General features: G+C 32.9%; 1 protein-coding gene across 1 annotated transcript in view; it reads left to right on the top strand.

The window, feature by feature from the left end:
• SEMA3C (semaphorin 3C) overlaps positions 1–13106 on the top strand; it is a 187238-nt gene that overhangs the window by 91206 nt on the left and 82926 nt on the right. The window contains exons 3-5 of the mRNA XM_079931733.1: positions 2698–2858; positions 4117–4179; positions 11517–11636. Of these exons, the coding sequence (XP_079787859.1) occupies positions 2698–2858; positions 4117–4179; positions 11517–11636 (344 nt within the window). The remainder of the gene's footprint in view (positions 1–2697; positions 2859–4116; positions 4180–11516; positions 11637–13106) is intronic.

Genomic DNA, 13106 nt, shown 5'->3' with positions numbered 1-13106 from the left:
TTCAATATACATTGGGAAGAGAAGGCAAAAAAAAAAAAAAAAAAAAAAATTTTTTTTTTTTTTAAATAGCCAGACTAAACAAACCATGGTAGAAAGAATGAGAAGGTGTTAGTGGCTGTGAACACTGGAGAGATATTATCAGATATGGTCAGTTAGTAAGGGTTTAAACAACAGGAAATGAAAACCTCATTTCAAGGTGCCTAAAAAAAAGCAAGGATTTTTTTAAAAAAAATCATATATAACAGAAGTAATCCTGTAGTAGAACAGTTGTAGGGTTAGTGTAGACATTGAATGATTTCTTATAGAACTCAGCATTTTTCCTAAATTTCTGCTTGCCGTTCTCAGATAGCAATCTTTTTGGTAGCAGCAACTGCTGAAAGTATTATATTCTCACTTACCAATGTCCAGAGGCAGAAAAAGAAATCACCTCTTTTTTGTGCCATTTTTAAGACCCAAGAAACCTCTTCTAGTAACCTTGCAGAAGACTTCCCTCTAAATCTCATCGGCCAGAACTAGTCACATGGTCATATTTTTAGTCACTCTCTTGCTGGGGGATCCACTATGGTTGGCATATGGTTCCCTGCCAACAGGAAAGAGAAAGAAAATATCTGTTAGACAGAGGGTCAGTAATCTCTCCTGCCAAAAGGAGCACACTGATCTTCTACTGTGTGCTGGTGGAACATCCTTTGAGCTATGTATTAACATAACCAATTTATAGATGAGAAAATCGAAACCTGGGAGAAACAAGGTAGTTTTTTTAAACTAACAGATTAGTAAGTGATGAAACTGGGATTTCAACTCAGAACTGTCTGACTCCAATTCTGTACTCTCTCCACTGCTGCCTGTACATCATGCCTCACTTTGAGTTTCAATTACAGAGATACTCTTTTTGGATCTAATGATCAATGCATCTCTGTGTTTTGCTTTTCACTTTAGACTTACTGTTCCTCAGAGCTTCCTCAGAGCTGTCTACTCTCTGAGCTTCATATCATCCATGAGAAGAACTGGAAATCTCTCCCTGCAGATTTGATATTTTTAATGACAAATTAGTTATCTAATTTTACATGCTTGTGGGACATTTCCACTTTTACTTGAATTTAATCTATCAACACTCAAGTAATCTCTTTACCAAAGAAATTTCCTTTTTGAATCTCTCAAAATTAGTAAAGGCCATGTTCATTTAACCTGTTCTCAGTTTACATCTTTGGAAGATAATTACCTCTTCCTTTTACCCAAAGACCAACTTCATATAAAATCATTCCAAATCCTTTAAGTGACCCTCACGTCAACTCCTCTCTTCCTTTCTATTTCTGGCAAATCAGGTCTTTATCATCATCATATCTGGAAGAACATCTCTTAGTTTTCCAGTCTCACATGGCCCAAAGTTATCCTGCACACCAAATTATTATTCTTAAATATGATTTATTATTTTACTGTCCTGCTCAAATAATTTGAGTAGATTCTACATGTGACAAAAAGAAATATTAAATATATTAATACATATAAATCAGACAATTTGGTCTTCCATATTTTCTCCCTGTGTAAAGAATTGTTCTTCTTACTCGTCTGGCTGAAGCTTGAAGTCTTGTCCCAAGTCATAATAATAGGTAACCCATGTAATCCATGTCACTGTGAGACAGGTACTCTTTTAAGCTCTTGATGTATATTAACAATTTAAACCTCACAATACCCCTATGATGTAGGGACTATTATTATCCTGACTTTAAAGATGAAGACACTGGAGTCTAGAGGGATAAAGGCACTGGCCAAGTACATATATAAATGAAATTGTAGAACCAGCATTCAGACTCCAGTGACTGAGCCCCAGATGCCACAAACTCAGTCATATTTTACTTCTTTAATCTGTGTATTTCACTGGAGAGTTATTTATTCATGAGTTATTTGTTGAATATCTATTCTGCACCCAATCAGCACCCTACAAATGATGTTTTACAGGAAAATTATGCAGCCATGAATCTCCGCCACTGGATGAAAAGCAAGCTTTATTAAACACCCTGGATTTTAGGCAAAATCAAAGGAGAATGTGTCTTCTCCCACCTTTAGTGACATTTGTTGCATTTTATATTCTCTCTCATGTTCTGAGCTCTTGGATATTTTTTCCTACTTCAGCAACAACCTCTGGTCTAGCAGAGGCTAACTTTTTTCCTGAACACAATCCAAGTAATTTATAGAAAAATTTATTAAACTAGTTAGAATTATGTTGAGGAAGTAAGGTAAATATTCAGGGTAGGAAACAACAACCCTAAAATGATGAACGTATTGAAGTCCAACAATAAAATATTAAGAGAGTCTAGGAAGACATTCATACCATCATTGCTTTTGTTTTTTGTTCAATCTAATCACTTGCTATATTTTTTTGGGTGATTTATTTTAACAAGCTTTGAGCTGATGACAAACAGTAAACAACTGAGTTGAGGTCCTAGCAAAATGTGAATAATTTTGTAATCAAGTAGTACTACTATAAACTTTAACATTGCATTTATGGATTTATTTATGTTTTAATTCAACATAGAGGAAATAAATAAAAATATCCACTAATATAACTGTTTTAAAATTAATTTATTGTAGGAGGAAAATGTATTTTGACTTTTTTGGTAAATATTTCCATAAGATAATTTTCATTAAAATAATGGAATCAAGATACTCAATTTTCACTTGTGCTATTCACTATTTCAGAGCTTCGAGAAACCAAGACCTCTGAATACTTCAGCCTATCTCACCACCCTTTAGACTACAGGATATTATTAATGGATGAAGATCAGGACCGGATATATGTGGGCAGCAAAGATCACATTCTTTCCTTGAATATTAACAACATAAGTCAAGAACCTTTGAGTGTAAGTTTATCATTTTCATGAGGGCAATGCTAAATTCCTAGGTGTCTTTTTCTTTAAAAGTTTCAAATACAATGAAAAAATTATGTACTTCATTAAAACAATAGAAAATACAAGTCATATATCAATAAATAGTTGGAAATTACTACTTATTTCAAGGACTGAAAATATAATCAATTCATTTCTCCATGTCTAGTTTCATGGTTTTTAGCCATCTAAAACTTGAAGCTAAGTGAGAAAATACTTCCCATGTATACATACATCGAAAGGGAAAAGGAGAAGCATGGAGTATAGCATGAAAAATGGTCAGATTAAAGGACAGCGTACCTTGTCATCTGTACATAAACCAAGAAGGCCTTGAAAAGAACACGATTATTAAATGCAGTGTTCTTTGAAAAAATGTGGCCTATACAACAGGGATTTGAACTGCATGGCTCCACTTATATGCAGATTCTTTTTGGTTGTAAATACTACAGTACTACATGATAAATGGTTGGTTGAATCTTTGGATGTGGAACTGGAATATAGGGTCAGTGTCCCTAACCTCTGAGTTGTTCAAGGGTTAACTATATTTATCATTCTATGTCACAGCAAGGAAATAAATTGAGCTTCATTAAAGTAAAGAAATAAAAGTAAATTAATTATAAATTTATTACAGCAAGAACACATCTGAATTTATTATTTTAACAATGAGCTACAGGATGAAAAAAGCTACAGGATGAAAAAAAAAATCATCTCCACCAGACCTGACCCAAGGCTGCAATGACTTAGCATGCTAGCACAGTATGTCAGAGAGAGAATCTTTATCCAGGTTATTTTATCTGTTGAAGTACCTAGTTTGCAGTAAATTTACCAGCCTAGCTGTGTAGTTTACCAAAAAATCCCCAAGATAGCAGTATAAACATAAATTCATTGTGATATAAGCAGTTGTGAAAAGTGTACTATAAATCAGAGGGAGGGAAATATACATTATATGGTGCACATCAATAATTTCCTTATTTTAAAATTGTACCATTAGTAAATGAGCACATATTATAGAAAGAATTGTTGAAGGAAAAATTCATGGAAGAAACAAAAACATAGTTCTTAGAATAAAGTAATAAAATCTTTATTAACTTGAGTTCATAAAATGAAAGAAGAAATTTGAAATATAAATATAGAATTAACTTAAAGAAATCTGTTAGCATAAAGTAAATGAAGAGTACTGAGCTGTCATATATACAAGTGAGATTATGCAACCTTTATTTTCCTTTCTGAGCAGGTTTTCTGGCCAGCATCTGCAATCAAAGTTGAAGAGTGCAAAATGGCTGGCAAAGATCCCACAGTGAGTGCTTAAAAAAATCCAAAACTTAAATATTTGGTCTTTGAATTCATGTACTTTGAGTGCATCCAAGAAGGAGACAAAGGGTATTGGTGTTTTGAATCCTCGGCTGGACACATAGTAAGAAATGTAAATGCAAAGTGATTGGAACTCTTAAACACTGTAACTTAGGAATTCCTGACTGGGTAAAAATTTCCTGCTTTGCTTTCATTATTGAACCCTGACACTTTTCATGATGGATTTCAGTAATAAGCCCTGTTCAAAGTGGATCCAACCTGCAGAATTCTCAGCAGGCTGCTGAAATAATGATAATTCAAGTGTCTGGAGTAGCTCCCAGATACCATGTGGGCTTTTCCAAAGAAAGATTCTCGTCAAAAGGGTAGTGGTTAGCCAGCACATTCCAGAAGCATAAATCACCAGTAGTGGCTGTTATCTTTGTTAATTAAAAATAACCACAGAAATAAAAATCAAGGCAGATACAAATATCAGTAAATGTTCAGTGTGCAATACTTTTATAAAATGTATTCCATATAAAGAATCAAGGAATAAATCTACATTGATTTCTACAAATGACTTTCTGAAACTGACACATTAAATTATTCTTGAATATTATAAAAAATACATGGAACAGCTCTTTAATGTGCACAAGTCATTTAACGTTTATAATGAAGCTTAGATGTCATTTCACCTTCTTGTCTCAAACTTCTTCCTTGTGGAAGAAGAAGTGTGGAAATGAAATTTTTATATTTTATTGATTCTTAGCAGTCCAGGTACAAAGTTCTGAAAAAGCCTGGCTTAAGGCAGGACCACAGCAGACTCTGGAGTGCAGATCTCCGGGTCTCACCAGAGGGTGTTTTGGCAAGAGTGCTGACCAGGAGTGACTCAGCTCAGGGTTTCATTGTTTTAGTTTCATAATTCACCTTATAAGAGAAAATTTTAAATGGGCAAAAGGAGCTCACAGTAGTATATTTGCTACCCACAGGATCTGTTGGACCACAATCAAAAAGGAAAAAAATCCAGAAAAGATGTGAAAGAAACATTCAAAAGAGTACATTACAATTGCTTTCTAGGGAACCAATAGCAGAATGAAGTATAATGTAGTGGAAAAGGCACTTTTTTTTTGGTCCCCTGAAGCTATGATTTCGATAATTTTGCATGAATTAAACTACTTTCTTTCATCCTCTAATGTAGAGATTTTTCCCATTGATGGTTATGTGATCATGTCTCGCCTTTTGCCACGCTTATATCCTGTGGTTGTAATTACTGGATTTAATTGTTCTTTGTTTAAAAAATTTCTGTGTCCCATTCACATAAACTGCCACAGGCAGAATACATAGGATTTAGATACCTTTGCACATTCTCTTTCCAAAAATTGTTGTTGATTTTCTGAAGAGTCTTAGCCAAGTCATTTGATTTCTTTCTCCCTTTGGCAAAGTAGAAATGCTCTGTTATTTGCTTTATTATAATTAAACGTCATTAGATAAAATCTTCAATACATGCTTATGTTTTCACATAGTTTTGTCATGCTGTGATATCATTCATGGATATCTTTATATTCTGCCACATGGCCAGTCAGAGGTAACTGGTAGTGGGCTCTGTTGTAGTACAGCCAGCGCTGTTGGGTCCTGGGAAATAATAATCAAAGTAAGTTTCAAATATATGCTCTGTCTATGCAAGAGAAGAGAATGTTGACAAATTCATCTCGCTTAAGGCATGTGAGGTACTTACAAACGAGTGTCCTTTAAGCAGGATACCAATGGCAGAAAAATGATGCTAAATAGAAGTTCTATAGAACAACATTTTAATTACACTTCTCAAACTAAATATTTAAGAATCTCTTAGCTCTTTTGGAATAAATATCATCTAATTACTTAATATTTCATTTTTTAAATGCAGGAACAGAATATTTTAATTTGTACAAATCAGTTAATTGAAGTGAAGGAACCAGAGGTATATAAGGTGGAGTTCCTACCTTTAAGAGTCTTCACAATATACTGGGGATGATGGGACATATATACAATAATTACCAAGTAATACTAGCCAACACTTAATGGAATGGGCCAGGTGCTATTCTAAGTGTTTTGTTTTAATCCTCATGACGATGCTGCAAGATGGACATTATTGTCTTCATCCACATTTTTAAGATAGATAAACTGAATCACTAAGAGAGTAAGGAACTTACCCAAAGCTGCGCTGCCTGCAAGTGGGAGGCCTCTGTCCGACTCAGGCACATATGGCTCTAGATCTTTTTGCTCTTAGTTGATAAAACATGCCACTTCTCCGGGGAGAATATGATAAATGCTGAGAATACACACAAAGACAAAGAAAAAATTCACTGCACCTGGGATATTTAGGAAAGGTTTGATAGATTTGGTGGCAACTATGCTAGGTCTTACGTTAACTTGTCCCCTTATTCTAGTTCAATAATACTGAAATTCAAATAAGTTGTATCCTTTCTCTCTTTCAGCCTTTGGTACAGGCTACATGTGATTCTCTTCTTGTTGAATTATCTTCCCATCTTTTTAACCTGGGAATCATCTACTCATCCTTTCAAATAACAGTGCAGATGTCACCTCTCTGGAGAGTCCTTTCTTGCTACCCAGGACTGGGCTAGCTGCCCCTCCCTGTGCGTTCACCTGAAACACTCTAGAACTTATTTCACTGCATTTTTAGTGATTGGATCCAGTGCCCAGATCTGTATCTAGGCACTTCATGAAATTTCAACAAGATCTGGAAAAATGGAGATGAAAGCAGTAAGCACGGGAATCTATTCCAAGTACTTTTCTCAGGTTGGGGGTAGGACACAATGGATATTGAGTTATTAATACCTTTAGATTAATAAGTTTATAATAAATTCATTATGCACAATTTTTAAAGGTATATTTTGGTTAAATTAATTTTTTTACTTTTAAATATTATATTAATCTTCTAAGAAAAGCATAAACTAGTGACAAATTTTATATTTCTATAACAATTGAAAAAAAACCATAGAATCAAACATCTCTTATTCCTTTAGATTTTTTACTTATATCAAACTTTAATTAAAGTTATAAAAATAATACTCAATTATTAGAAAATAATTCAATATAATTTAAAATTTGATCCCAGCTAATGTGTATCATAATACTATATAATAAACTAATGTTTATCAGGAAAGTAAATTATCATGGTGGGAATATAGCTTATTGTCTGCCTCAACTAAGAGAGTATAACTTACCTCCCAATTTCCCTTTTTGCCCCTATTTATTCACATTCCTACATGCTATATTTATTTCTGAATATTAATATTTTATTCATATGCTAAATAAATTGAGCTTAAACAATAACACATGCTGTCAAACATATCCAATGAGATAGAGCATAATGAATGTGCTAAGTAAGTACTGTATGAGATCATTGAAAAATTAAGCATGGTTACATATATTTAGACCTATATGCATTACATACACACAATGTCAAACTTGATTTATTAATTGTAGAATATCAATTTCCCTGTTTCTGTGACCAGAGGATCCTAAACTATTTGAAAACATATTTTCTTTAGGAATACATTTATCAAAATACCTTGATATATTCCCCAGACCAAGAAGTATAGGCCAAGAAGAAAAAAATTAAGAGGTATTTTTTTTTCCATTGCATAGTATGGACCATGAAGAGTCAATATTTTTAAAGCCCTATTAATCTGAGCTCCACGATATATTATTTTAAAACATCTATTTTAAAATTATATAAATAATACCTGTTAACACAGAAATTTTTGAAGACCTAGAAAAGCATGCAGAGAGCAACAGAAAACAATCTCTTATTAGCTCTCTGACCCTGGAGACTTAACCTCTCTGTGCCTCATTTTTCTTAAATGTGTAATGGGCTACTCATAAAACCTACCTTATTGGGTTATTAAGAGGATTAGTGAATTAATATTTGCAGAGAGCTTAGAACAGTACATAGCACATAGTAAGCACACACTGTTAAGTAAATAAAATAAATTACGCTACCCAAACATAATAACTTAAAAATTGGCGGTATATTCTTCCAGCATTTTAGTATATGACATGTATATGTATATACATAAAATAGTATTGCATTCTGCATAATGTTAGCAGCTTGATTTTTCATTTAGCATTGTACTTTGAAATAGTTTTGAAAGAGAATTAAGCAATAAAAAGAAAGCATCCATGGTATTGAATTTCACTGATGTCTCATTCCGCAAACCTTTTATGGATGTCTACTGTGGTCAGGACCTGTACTAATCTCTATGCAGGACAAATTCCCTGTCCATTACACAGGGTTTGTACTGACAATTGGAACTGAAAATATATATGAAAGAATCTAATACCTAACACTGGGTATATTTATTATGTGCCAGACACTGTTCCAAGTACTTCAGTAGTATACTGCTTACAACAAATATTATCATCACCATTTACAGATAAAAAGATTGAAGCACAGAGAGGCTAAGTAAATATCTCAAGTTCAAATAGCTAGTAAAAGATAAAGCCAGAGTTTGAACCCAGGTCGTCTGGCTCTGAGATCTGTATACTTAAATTCACTCTCTGCTGCCCATCATGCTATGGCATGATGATAGTCCAGTTCTAATTGCCTCTCTGGTTTCATCACACAATAATCCTCTGTCCTCTCTAGGCACTATTCCCCAACTAAATCCTGCACTATTATGCCTCCAGTTTTTCTGTTCATGCTGTGTTTTCTGTTGGAATGTTCCTTTCTTATGCTTTTGCCTGTCAGAATCTCTAGCTTATTCTGCAAGTTCCAGCTCAAATGACATCCACTCTCAAACCATTACACCCACTTCAGTGTTACTCATTTCCTCTTTCTTTCTATAGCACACTTTGAAAAATATAACCCTATTATAGCATCTACTACAGCCTGATGTATTATACTCCCCTTTCTCTGAAAACAGGAATTGAATCTATTCATTTCAGTATTGCTAGCACCATATACAGTGCTTTCACAGAATGAGTTCAGTAAATAAATATTTTCTGGATGGAATTGACACAACTGCAGTGGTCTAGGACAGAAATAATGTGGACAGAAACTAAGCACAATGGAAATGGAAGGGACCTAGAAAATGATTTTCAATAATTAAAGCAATTGATTTATTTTTCCTTTCATGTTTTTCTCTTTGGGGAGGCTTTGGAGGAGCACAGTAAAGCATCATCAGATAGTGTGGGAATTAGTCTTCATGGTGGAGGGTAGCCATGATTCAAGACCCAGAGTTATTTATTAAACCTAGAGCACTTCATTTAATATTTTTGAGGACTCAATTTCCTCATCACTAAAATGGGACTGAATACTTTAATTGGAACATTGCTGTGAGGATTAAAAACAACTAACATCAAAGGATTAAGAGCTCTGTAAATATTAATAATTGTTATAAAAACTTCCCTCTAACAACTATGGAATTCTCACCCAATGACAAATTATAAAGTGGTTAAAAGTACAAGATTCAATGTAAAACACGTCTGTGTTTGAAAATCTGCTTTACCTGTTTCTAGGTACATGACCTCAGGCGAGTTAGCTAAACAAGATCTAAGCTTTTGTTTTCTAAAAGGGGTTGAGTTGAAAAAACTGAATGAATATAAAGTGCCTAAGTACACATAGTTTGCTCAATAAATGTGATCCATAAATGTAAAAAATCAAACTTCCTGGGAAGTAAAAGGGGTTAAGTATATAAAATGATTATTCTAATGTCTAGTACATAATAAATTCTCAAAAATATTAGCCATAATAATCATATATATAACAAATATGTTGATATAAACATATACATGAAACAAGTATAACCTGTATTGAAATGTAAAGACAGAACCTATTATTAATAGAATTGGATCGAGTTTGTGTTTTACGGGAAAATGTTATATGCAGAATCCCAGAATGACTGGACTTGGATGTGAAAACAATAAACACAAGTGTCATTGCTCACAGATACCCTTAACATAGGCATACTATATATACACTGTACTTCATCTATGCTTTTTTCTCCAGAGAAACACATTTCATCTGCAGTTATGTAGTCAATTTCCAGGTACCTCTATAAACAGGTGTCAAGATACAGTGACACTATATATTTAATAAAAATCCTTAATGTCTTAAAGTAAAAATAAAGTATATAGTCTGGTCTGTAAGGATAAATTTATTTAACAGCAGAGTTGGTGATTGATGATTTGATAATATAAATCCATAATAGAAACATGTGTATACAGTTACTACATATGAAAATAAACATATATTTGCTGGCAAGTAACAATGAGTATAAAAGGGAAAAATGATGAGAAAATATAAAATAATATTGACTTTAAATTTCTATTTTAGAAAAGTTTTTTTTTTACTTTTCTAACAATATAAACAATAAATGTGCATTATAATAATTTAGTAAAATACATGGTACCTAGAAGAGAAAAAAATATATACTGTATGACCACCCATGGGGAAACCCCTGTTAGATTTTGACATATTTCTTTATAAAAACTTTTGTCTCTAATTTCTAACATTATTTTTAATAATGTTCTTTGCTAGATCAATGACTTTGTGAAGGGAACTACATTCAACCTCAGGCTTGATTAATGTGTAGTCAGCAAAGGATAGTGACCCTGCAAGTGTAGAACATGCAATGGTTAATTCAGTCACAGAGATCTGCATTTGGTGCTGACCATGTTTATGTATTTCTGCAAAGTCATAGTCAACTTATAATTACCATATTTTGCATTTCATTGAGTGAATAAATGACAGCCTTTCCAATGGTTGGATTGGGAACAGGTGAGAAAGGAGTTTTGGGGGAGAGGAGAGTATTTTAGTGTATTAAGAGCAGAGAGATCAGGATTCCATTATTTTTCATAGAAAGCAACAATGCTGGCATTTTGTTTAAGGTTTGCTTTAGTCACCAGTTATGAAGACCAATAGTGTTTGCAACTGTAACTAATGATAATATGGACCTTCTATAAACACAAGTTCATTCAAAACATGTGTATATAATATGTGAGGGTGCGTGTGTGTATGTGTAATGTTTTGAGGAAAATTTGAAAAAACAATTTGGTGTACCTTTCAATTTCTAAACTTTCTCAGATAAAGAGTAAGCTCATAAAGTTTCAGAACATAAAAAGGTGCCCAGTATATAAATACTGAAATAGGAGAGACATATCATTTTACTCATTATCTGGTAAACTACCTTCTTCCTAAAATGCACCATGTTCTCTTGTTATCTCCTAACAATAATTAAAAAGTTAGGGCAGAAAGGAAAATGTATAACAAAGTATCACAGTAATACTTAGAAATAACTATAAAAGTCATTCGGTTACTAACTGCTTATTTACCTGTTGTTTTAGCATGGCTGCGGGAACTTTGTCCGTGTAATTCAGGCTTTCAACCGCACGCATTTGTATGTTTGTGGGAGTGGTGCTTTCAGCCCAGTCTGTACTTATTTGAACAGAGGGAGGAGATCAGAGGTAAGTGTAACAATTTTTCATTCTTAGTTTGATGTTAGTGTCAAAGATTTCTTACAACTGTATTTAACAGTAAAAACTTGGAAATATCATTAATGGCCATAAAAAAAGTTTCAAGCCCTTTAAACACAAAATATATTACATTTGGTTCCTGTCTGCCAGGTTACTTCAAGTGTAACCTTTTGCCTTCAATTAAATATATATGTTTCTGAATGGAAAAGCTGCAGAAGATGAAGGAGAATGGTATAATTTCATAATTATTCAGAGCATAAGATATTGATAATATGTGCTCCAAATTATAGAAATATTGTAGTATAAACTCACTTTCTCAAATCTATTTTAAGTAATTTCTTATTTATTATATTTCAAATTTGGTAAATTTTTATGAGGTAGACACCTGTAAGAGATGTATAAAGCAGGATGACAAGTGCCTTAGCTGAAAAGAACTTTATATAATTAATAAATCATACTTCCATTTTAGACCAACATTGGTCTACACTAGGCTATTATAGCTTTATTTTTACATTGGTTAAAATGATTTGGGGTTCTGTGAACAAAAGCATTTACTAAAGACTAAATACATAGCTAATTGTATAGTCAAATATAAGGCTGGTTGAACTTCACCTGTGATATTTAAGACTGTTTATCTCAGTTCACAATTATTGACTAAGGAAACTACGCATTAGATCAAAAGAGTTTTCCTTATTCTTTTAATGAAACATGTTGCTTTACTTAATACAAGTATTTTAAAACTGAATTCTTTCAAATTAACTTGCTTTTGTTTCGTTATGCAACTTAAATCTAGAAATTCCAGTCCTTAAATAATATCTTAATTCAATTTTAGAGGTTAGAATTGTAAAAAAAGATTAAATATTGCTACTGATATACTTAATTAAGTTTAGTTTTCTTTAACAAGGATTCATCCACTTTAGTACTAACATAATTGAACAATGATTTCCTCTATAGTCTTTTATTATTAAATTTTTTTCAGATGTAATTTATATGCATCTATCTTTCAGTGAATAAAAAGCCATTTAAAAATAAATGAGTAATTATAATTGGACCCCAAATTGAGCCATTTACAAGTGGTTTAAGATGATATGAAATACTAAAATTCTTAAAGAAAAGTAAAGCTATGCTTCTTGGAAGAGTACAATTGGCTGAATTGAGCTTGTCATTAGAACCACATGCCTGTGATCAGCTGATTAAATAAACTAGTGGCCCAGACGTCTGCAGTCTGTCAGACACTCCACTGAGGGTTGTGCAGTCACTGTACAGGCCAACAACTGCATAGCAGTTTTCATATTTTAAATAAAATCATTTTCCCATGTACAAATTGCCCACTATACACTTCATGGTTTAATTGGGAAGTTGGTCCAAAAATTAATCTCCTTTGGAAAACCAGCATGGAATAAATTTTAATCACTTTACTAAATATGAACTACTTTAGTCTCACTTCAAAAGATGTGTTTC

Source organism: Stenella coeruleoalba (assembly GCF_951394435.1).
Source record: "Stenella coeruleoalba genome assembly, chromosome: 9".
Classification (NCBI taxonomy): Eukaryota; Metazoa; Chordata; class Mammalia; order Artiodactyla; family Delphinidae; genus Stenella; species Stenella coeruleoalba.
This window is presented reverse-complemented; position numbering and strand designations above follow the sequence as displayed.